We start from the raw sequence: 9412 nt of genomic DNA, 5'->3' as shown, positions 1-9412 counted from the left end.
AGGGTCACTGCCTGCAGCCAAAGACTGCAGCTATAATCAAACAGAATATCCGGGTGAAGGAGCAGAAAACTTAAGTGGCACATCTGAAAAGTCAGTGGATGCCTTCACAGGCATTTAGGGGGCTCCTGGACACTGCTTTCCACCCGTACTACCTTCAAAACACTCCTGGCAATTCCTAAGCTGACACCCGAGCCCTCACTCCATCTCTGGGCTGTAACCCCCGACTACCTACTTGCAAACCTGGGTGTCTGAAACCATTTTCAACACAGAGCAACTTCACCTCAGGATAGGATAACACTTGTGAAAAAATGCCAAGCTACAGTTGAGATGATCAGGAGATCTCAAAAGATACAAAGCTCCTAAGAAAAAGAAAACAAGATAATAAATTACAAAAGCAGCTAACCAACACAGGACACAAAATAAATAAATTTAAAACCCTTGCATTTGAGTGTAATCCTCTTCATTACCATATATAGCTCTGTTGCTTTGGATGCCAAAGCTGATGCTTCAATAAAGCAAGAACAGCTTGAGAAATCCCATTCATTGAAAGAAAGGGAGAGCTCTTATCCCATTGAAGCCCAGCTGCTGAATGACCTCCTTGGGCAAAGGCTGGGGTTAATATACCCCTGGCCACACCCACATACCTTCCCATGAGGCTCGAGGGAAAGGGAGGAGCCAAATGCCACAAAGTATAAAAGCTCTGGGAGGAGTAGCACTGAGTTTTCCATGTTCAGGAGAAGTAAAGGCCCTGATGCAGGAAAACACTGCTAATGAGGATAAATACACCATCTCTCTTTCTGCAGCTATACCCACTGAAACAGCAGAGACCAGGTAAGAAACTGAACTTTTCTGTTGGACAGAGGAAGAACAAGATAAACAACCTAAAAATGCAGACAAAAAATTAACTTATCAAAGAAGATGAAAGGTTAAGGTGGTGGGTCACCCGGACATTCCACAGGCAGCAAGAGTTTCTGGTCCTAGCATCTTTTCTCTGAGAAAAAGCTTTAGCTGTGTTCAATCTGGGGGCTGATATGGCAAATTTCACTGCAGGGCTCCTGGAAATGAACAAGAACCCTTTTCCTGGGGGAAAGCAAGCCCTCACCCTAATGGTCTCGGAGGTGAAGAGAAATCCGGGCACTACATAGGCAGCAAGAGCTTCTGACCCTAGCAGCTTTTCTCTGTCAAAAAGCTTCAGCTGTGTTCAATCTGGGGGCTGATATAGCAAATTTCACTGCAGGGCTCCTGGAAATGAACAAGAACCCTTTTCCCTGGGGGAAAGCAAGCCCTCACCCTAATGGTCTGGGAGGTGAAGAGAAATCCAGGCACTGCATAGGCAGAAAGAGCTTCTGACTCTAGCAGCTTTTCTCTGACAAAAAGCTTCAGTTGTGTTCAATCTGGGGACTGACATGGCCAATTTCCCTGCAAGGCTCCTGAAAGTGAATGAGGACCCTTTTCCCCTTTGATAATAAAGTAATTAACTTTTCCACCACACCTTAATTAGCTACCAATTAACTAATTCTCCTTTTACAAGGCATGCTAATTATTCACTAATGACCTAATTCAGTAATTTATTTCTTGCACTGCACCCTAATGGGTTACTAATTAATTAGTTTCACAGGCAGCAAGATTTTTCTGTCCGGTTACCTTTGGTTTCGGAGATATCTTCATCCATGTTCACTTTGGAGAGGAGGATCAGGTATTTGAGGCAGGACTCTTGCAAGCAACAGACAGCCGTATCCCCAAGGAAACAAAGCCCTGACCCTCAGGGTTTCAGGTGCAGATAGTGTGAAACTCCATAGGCAACAAGAGTTTTCTGTCCTGGCACCTTTTTTCTGAGAGAAATCTTTGTCCATGTTCAGTTTTGGGAGACGGAGTGGCAATTTCACTGCAAGGCTCTTGCAAATGAATTACAGCCGTTTTCCCCAGGAAAGACAGCTTGTAGCCTTAAAATTTTAGGGGCAGTTGGTGGGCCAGGCTGGACACTCCATGAGCAGCAAAGTTCCCTGTGGTGGCACCTTTGGTCCAAGAGGAATACTCATTCATGTTCAATTTCAGGACTCAGACTGGAATTTTCAGAGCAGGAAAACCAGGAAAGAACCAGGGAAAGAATCCTCAGGAAGGAAATCCCTTACCCTCACGGTCTCAGGTGCAGGTGGTGCGACACTTCATGGGTGGCAACAGCTTTCTGTGGTAGAACCTTTTGTCTGGGAGGAATCTTTGTTGGCATTCAGTAGAGGGAGTCAGACTTCACTTTCAGGGGAGGGCTCTGAAAAGCAAAAACCAGACCTTTCCCTCAGGAGAGAAAGCCTGTAAACGTGGGGATTCAGGTGCAGTTGATGGACCAGCCTGGGCACTCCATGGGCAACAAGATGTTTGTGTGGTGGCACCTTTTGCCTGGGAGGAATCTTCATCCCTTTTGAATTTTGGCAAGTCGGTCCAGCTATCTTGGCACCAGCCTCCTGCAAGCGAATTACAGACCATTTCCCAATGAAAGGCAACATGTAGCCTCAGACTCTCAGGTGTACTACATGAGACACCCAGGGCACTCCATGGGAAGCCACAGATGTCTGTCCTGGCATCTTTTGTCTCAGAGTTATGTTCACCTGTTTTCACTTTTGAGAGTTGCACCATCATTATCACCACAAGTCTCTGGAAACCAAATAATAGCCCTTTCCCCCAGATAATAAAGCCCTTAATCTCAGGGCTGCACATGCAGGTGGTGTGGCACTCCCTGTGCAGGAAGATCTTTCTGTCCTGTCACCATTTGTTTGGGAGGAATCCTCATCTGAGTTCATTTTAAGAAGTCAAACCATCTTTCTCGGTTCAGGACACCTGTAAGTGAACAAGAGCCTGTTTCCCCAGGAAAGAAAGCCCTTACCCTCAGGGCCTCAGGGGTAGCTGCTATGAAACTCCATGGGAAACAAGAGCTCTCTGTCCTGGAACCTTTTGTCTGGGAGGAATCTTCATCCTTATGCAATTTTGGGAGTAAAGACTGACAGTTTCAGCACAGGATTAAAAACACGATCAACAGCCCTTATTCCCAGGAAAGAAAGCCTGGAACCTTTGGCTGTTAGGTGCATTTGGTGGGCCAGTTTGGGCACTCGATGGGCAGCAACATCTCTCTGTCCTGGCACCTTTTGTCTTGCAGGAATCTTGGCCTGTATGGAATATTGGGAGTCAGACTGGCAGTTTCAGCACAGGATTTCTAAAAATGAACAACAGCCCTTTTACACAGGAAACAAAGCACTGACCATTTTAACTTCAGGTGCAGTTGGTAGGCCAGCCTAGGCACTCCTTAGGCAGCAAGAGCTTTCTGGTGTGCTACCTTTTGTCTGGGAGGAATCCTCATCTGTATTCAATTTTGGGAGCTGGACTGCCCCTTTCGGCTCGAGGAGTCCTGCAAGGTCACATCAACCCTTTTCCCCTGGAAGGAAAGCCCTTACCTTCTTGGTTTCAGGTGCAGTTGGTGGGCCGGCCTGGACACTCGCTGGGCAGCAAGAGCTTTGTGTGGTGTCACCTTTGATCTGGGAGGAATCTTCGTCCGTATGGAATTTTGGGAGCTGGACTGCCCATTTCGGCAGTAGGATTGCTGCAAGGTAACAACAGCCCTTATGGCCAGGACAGAAAGCCTGAAACCTTTGGGTTTCAGGTGCAGTTGGTGGGCCAGCCTAGGCACTCCATGGGCAGCAAGAGCTTTCTGTGGTGGCACCTTTTGTCTGGGAGGAATCCTCGTCTGTATTCAATTCTGGGACTTGGACTGGCATTTTCAGTGCAGGACTCCTGCAAGCGAACAACAGCCCTTTCTCCCAGGCAAGAAAGTGCTTACCCTCAGGGTTTCAGGTGCAGTTGGTGGGCCAGCCTAGGCACTCCATGGGCAGCAAGAGCTTTCTGTGGTGGCACCTTTTATCTTGGTGGAATCCTCCTCCGTATTCAATTCTGGGAGTCGGACTGGCGATTGCAGCGCAGGACTCCTGCACGTGAACTACAGCCCTTTTCCCCAAGAAAAAAGGTCCTTACCTTTGGGGTCTCAGGTGCAGTTGGTGGGCCAGCCTGGACACTCGCTGGGCAGCAAGAGCTCTCTGTGGTGGCACCTTTGGTCTGGGAGGAATCTTCGTCCGTATGCCATGTTCGGACTTGGACTGGCAGTTTCAGGACAGGGCTGAAAAAAGACAACAACAGCCATTATCCCGAAGAAACAAACGGTGGAACCTCTGGCTTTCAGGTGCAGTTGGTGGGCCAGCCAGGGCAGTCCATGGGCAGCAAGAGCTCTCTGTGCTGGCACCTTTTGTCTGGGAGGAATCCTCGTCTGTATTCAATTCTGGGACTTGGACTGGCAATTTCAGTGCAGGACTCCTGCAAGCGAACAACAGCCCTTTCTCCCAGGTAAGAAAGTGCTTACCCTCAGGGTCTCAGGTGCAGTTGGTGGGCTAGCCTAGGCACTAGCCTAGGTGGGCAGCAACATCTCTCTGTCCTGGCACCTTTTGTCTTGCAACAATCTTCATCCGGATGCAATTTTGGGAGTCGGACTGCCAGTTTCAGTGCAGGATTCCTAACAACAGCCCTTTTCCACAGCAAAGCGAGTACCGACCCTTTTAATTTCAGGTGCCGGTGGTGGGCCAGCCTGGGCACTCCTTAAGCAGCAAGAGCTTTCTGGTGTGCTACCTTTTGTCTGGGAGGAATCCTCATCCGTATTCAATTTTGGGAGCTGGACTGCCCCTTTCGGCTCGAGGAGTCCTGCAGGGTCACATCAACCCTTTTCCCCTGGAGGGAAAGCCCTTACCTTCTTGGTTTCAGGTGCAGTTGGTAGGCCGGCCTGGACACTCGCTGGGCAGCAAGAGCTTTGTGTGGTGTCACCTTTAGTCTGGGAGGAATCTTCGTCCGTATGGAATTTTGGGAGCTGGACTGCCCATTTCGGCAGTAGGATTGCTGCAAGGTAACAACAGCCCTTATGGCCAGGGCAGAAAGCCTGAAACCTTTAGGTTTCAGGTGCAGTTGGTGGGCCAGCCTAGGCACTCCATGGGCAGCAAGAGCTCTCTGTGCTGGCACCTTTTGTCTGGGAGGAATCCTCGTCTATATTCAATTCTGGGACTTGGACTGGCATTTTCAGTGCAGGACTCCTGCAAGCGAACAACAGCCCTTTCTCCCAGGCAAGAAAGTGCTTACCCTCAGGGTCTCAGGTGCAGTTGGTGGGCCAGCCTAGGCACTCCATGGGCAGCAAGAGCTTTCTGTGGTGGCACCTTTTATCTTGGTGGAATCCTCCTCTGTATTCAATTCTGGGAGTCGGACTGGCGATTGCAGCGCAGGACTCCTGCACGTGAACTACAGCCCTTTTCCCCAAGAAAAAAGGTCCTTACCTTTGGGGTCTCAGGTGCAGTTAGTGGGCCAGCCTGGACACTCGCTGGGCAGCAAGAGCTCTCTGTGGTGGCACCTTTGGTCTGGGAGGAATCTCCGTCCGTATGCCATGTTGAGACTTGGACTGGCACTTTCAGGACAGGGTTGAAAAAAACAACAACAGCCATTATCCCGACGAAACAAACCCTGGAACCTCTGCCTTTCAGGTGCAGTTGGTGGGCCAGCCAGGGCAGTCCATGGGCAGCAAGAGCTCTCTGTGCTGGCACCTTTTGTCTGGGAGGAATCCTCGTCTGTATTCAATTCTGGGACTTGGACTGGCAATTTCAGTGCAGGACTCCTGCAAGCGAACAACAGCCCTTTCTCCCAGGCAAGAAAGTGCTTACCCTCAGGGTCTCAGGTGCAGTTGGTGGGCTAGCCTAGGCACTCCGTGGGCAGCAACATCTCTCTGTCCTGGCACCTTTTGTCTTGCAACAATCTGCATCCGGATGCAATTTTGGGAGTCGGACTGCCAGTTTCAGCGCAGGATTCTTAACAACAGCCCTTTTCCACAGCAAAGCGAGCACCAACCCTTTTAATTTCAGGTGCCAGTGGTGGGCCAGCCTGGGCACTCCTTAAGCAGCAAGAGCTTTCTGGTGTGCTACCTTTTGTCTGGGAGGAATCCTCATCCGTATTCAATTTTGGGAGCTGGACTGCCCCTTTCGGCTCGAGGAGTCCTGCAGGGTCACATCAACCCTTTTCCCCTGGAAGGAAAGCCCTTACCTTCTTGGTTTCAGGTGCAGTTGGTGGGCCGGCCTGGACACTCGCTGGGCAGCAAGAGCTTTGTGTGGTGTCACCTTTAGTCTGGGAGGAATCTTCGTCCGTATGGAATTTTGGGAGCTGGACTGCCCATTTCGGCAGTAGGATTGCTGCAAGGTAACAACAGCCCTTATGGCCAGGACAGAAAGCCTGAAACCTTTGGGTTTCAGGTGCAGTTGGTGGGCCAGCCTAGGCACTCCATGGGCAGCAAGAGCTTTCTGTGGTGGCACCTTTTATCTTGGTGGAATCCTCCTCCGTATTCAATTCTGGGAGTCGGACTGGCAGTTGCAGCACAGGACTCCTGCACGTGAACTACAGCCCTTTTCCCCAAGAAAAAAGGTCCTTACCTTTGGGGTCTCAGGTGCAGTTGGTGGGCCAGCCAGGACAGTCCATGGGCAGCAAGAGCTCTCTGTGCTGGCACCTTTTGTCTGGGAGGAATCCTCGTCTGTATTCAATTCTGGGACTTGGACTGGCAATTTCAGTGCAGGACTCCTGCAAGCGAACAACAGCCCTTTCTCCCAGGCAAGAAAGTGCTTACCCTCAGGGTCTCAGGTGCAGTTGGTGGGCTAGCCTAGGCACTCTGTGGGCAGCAACATCTCTCTGTCCTGGCACCTTTTGTCTGGGAGGAATCCTCGTCTGTATTCAATTCTGGGACTTGGACTGGCAATTTCAGTGCAGGACTCCTGCAGGCGAACAACAGCCCTGTCTCCCAGGCAAGAAAGTGCTTACCCTCAGGGTCTCAGGTGCAGTTGGTGGGCCAGCCTGGGCAGTCCATGGGCAGCAAGAGCTCTCTGTGCTGGCACCTTTTGTCTGGGAGGAATCCTCGTCTGTATTCAGTTCTGGGACTTGGACTGGCAATTTCAGTGCAGGACTCCTGCAAGCGAACAACAGCCCTTTCTCCCAGGCAAGAAAGTGCTTACCCTCAGGGTCTCAGGTGCAGTTGGTGGGCCAGCCTAGGCACTCCATGGGCAGCAAGAGCTTTCTGTGGTGGCACCTTTTATCTTGGTGGAATCCTCATCCGTATTCAATTCTGGGAGTCGGACTGGCAATTTCAGTGCAGGACTCCTGCACGTGAACTACAGCCCTTTTCCCCAAGAAAAAAGGTCCTTACCTTTGGGGTCTCAGGTGCAGTTGGTGGGCCAGCCAGGGCAGTCCATGGGCAGCAAGAGCTCTCTGTGCTGGCACCTTTTGTCTGGGAGGAATCCTCGTCTGTATTCAATTCTGGGACTTGGACTGGCAATTTCAGTGCAGGACTCCTGCAAGCGAACAACAGCCCTTTCTCCCAGGCAAGAAAGTGCTTACCCTCAGGGTCTCAGGTGCAGTTGGTGGGCTAGCCTAGGCACTAGCCTAGGTGGGCAGCAACATCTCTCTGTCCTGGCACCTTTTGTCTTGCAACAATCTTCATCCGGATGCAATTTTGGGAGTCGGACTGCCAGTTTCAGCGCAGGATTCCTAACAACAGCCCTTTTCCACAGCAAAGCGAGCACCGACCCTTTTAATTTCAGGTGCCAGTGGTGGACCAGCCTGGGCACTCCTTAAGCAGCAAGAGCTTTCTGGTGTGCTACCTTTTGTCTGGGAGGAATCCTCATCCGTATTCAATTTAGGGAGCTGGACTGCCCCTTTCGGCTCGAGGAGTCCTGCAAGGTCAACATCAATCCTTTTCCCCTGGAAGGAAAGCCCTTACCTTCTTGGTTTCAGGTGCAGTTCTTGGGCCGGCCTAAAAATCTTAAAATCAGGAGAAGAGCCTAAGAGAATAAAAATAAGGAGAGCAGCCTAAAAAAATTAAAATCAGGAGAGGAGCCTAAAAAAATTAAAATCAGGAAAAGAGCATAAAAAAATTAAAATCAGGAGAGGAGTATAAAAATCTAAAAATCAGGAGAGGAGCCTAAAAATCTAAAAATCAGGAGAGGAGCCTAAAAATCTAAAAATCAGGAGAGGAGCCTAAAAAAAACCAAAATCAGGAGAGGAGCCTAAAAAAAACCAAAATCAGGAGAGGAGCCTAAAAAAAACCAAAATCAGGAGAGGAGCCTAAAAAAAACCAAAATCAGGAGAGGAGCCTAAAAAAAACCAAAATCAGGAGAGGAGCCTAAAAAAAAACCAAAATCAGGAGAGGAGCCTAAAAAAAAAAAAAAATCAGGAGAGGAGCCTAAAAAAAACAAAAATCAGGAGAGGAGCCTAAAAAAAACAAAAATCAGGAGAGGAGCCTAAAAAAAATTAAAATCAGGAGAGGAGCCTAAAAAAATTAAAATCAGGAGAGGAGCCTAAAAATCTAAAAATCAGGAGACGAGCCTGAAATCTTAAAAATCAGGAGAGGAGCCTAAAAGAATTAAAATCAGGAGAGGAGCCAAAAAAATTTTAAATAAGGAAATGAGCCTAAAAATCTTAAAATCAGGAGAAGAGCCTAAGAGAATAAAAATAAGGAGAGCAGCCTAAAAAAATTAAAACCAGGAGAGGAGCCTAAAAAAATTAAAACCAGCAGAGGAGCCTAAAAAAATTAAAAGCAGGAGAGGAGCCTAAGAGAATAAAAATCAGGAGACGAGACTAAAAATCTAAAAATCAGGAGAGGAGCCTAAAAAAATTAATATCAGGAGGGGAACCAAAAAAAACTAAAATCAGGAGAGGAGCCTAAAAAAACAAAAATCAGGGGAGGAGGCTAAAAAAATTGAAACCAGGAGAGGAGCCTAAAAATCTAAAAACCAGGAGAGGAGCCTAAAAAAATTAAAACCAGCAGAGGAGCCTAAAAATATTAACATCAGGAGAATAGCCTAAGAGAATAAAAATCAAGAGAACAGCCTAAAAAAATTAAAATCAGGAGAGGACACTAAACAAATTAAAATCAGGAGAGGAGTCTAAAAAAAATTAAACCAGGAGAGGAGCCTAAAAATCTTAAAATCAGGAGAAGAGCATAAAAACCTAAAAATCAGGACAGGAGCCTAAAAATCTAAAAATCAGGAGAGGGGCCTAATAAAATAAAATCAGGAGAGCAGCCTAAAAAAATCAAAATCAGGAGAGGAGCCTAAAAAAATTAAAATCAGGAGAGGACTATAAAAATCTAAAAACCAGGAAAGGAGCCTAAAAAAATTAAAATCAGGAGAGGAGCCTAAAAAAATTAAAATCAGGAGAGGAGCCTGAAAAAACTAAAATCAGGAGAGGAGCCTAAAAATCTGAAAATCAGGAGAGGAGCCTAAAAAAATTAATATCAGGAGAGGAAACTAAAAATCTTAAAATCAGGAAAGGAGGCTAAAAAAAAAAAATCAGGAGAGGA

At 47.9% G+C, this 9412-nt stretch overlaps 1 protein-coding gene across 1 annotated transcript; it reads left to right on the top strand.

Moving 5' to 3' along the window:
* The first annotated feature begins 249 nt into the window (after positions 1-249).
* LOC127463503 (uncharacterized) lies at positions 250-7603 on the top strand. The gene is made up of 7 exons (XM_051773015.1): positions 250-831; positions 3458-3596; positions 4223-4383; positions 4603-4794; positions 5559-5749; positions 7273-7468; positions 7584-7603. The coding sequence occupies exons 1-7, from the start codon at positions 771-773 to the stop codon at positions 7601-7603; spliced, it is 960 nt and encodes a 319-aa protein (XP_051628975.1). The 5' UTR covers positions 250-770.
* Positions 7604-9412: the final 1809 nt, after the last annotated feature.

This window comes from Manacus candei, unplaced genomic scaffold, assembly GCF_025592945.1.
Source record: "Manacus candei isolate 608988 ecotype Guabito, Panama unplaced genomic scaffold, ASM2559294v1 h1tg000164l, whole genome shotgun sequence".
NCBI lineage: Eukaryota > Metazoa > Chordata > Aves > Passeriformes > Pipridae > Manacus > Manacus candei.
The sequence above is the reverse complement of the archived record's forward strand: the minus strand, read 5'-3'. Positions and strand labels throughout refer to the sequence as shown.

Bases quoted from the DNA above. Each gene is read 5' to 3' on its own strand.
- LOC127463503 (XM_051773015.1), top strand. From the start codon at position 771: ATGAGGATAAATACACCATCTCTCTTTCTGCAGCTATACCCACTGAAA. The intron at 832-3,457 runs GTAAGAAACTGA...TCTTGGTTTCAG, and splicing joins ACTGAAACAGCAGAGACCAG to GTGCAGTTGGTGGGCCGGCC. The intron at 4,384-4,602 runs GTAAGAAAGTGC...TTTTAATTTCAG, and splicing joins ACAACAGCCCTTTCTCCCAG to GTGCCGGTGGTGGGCCAGCC.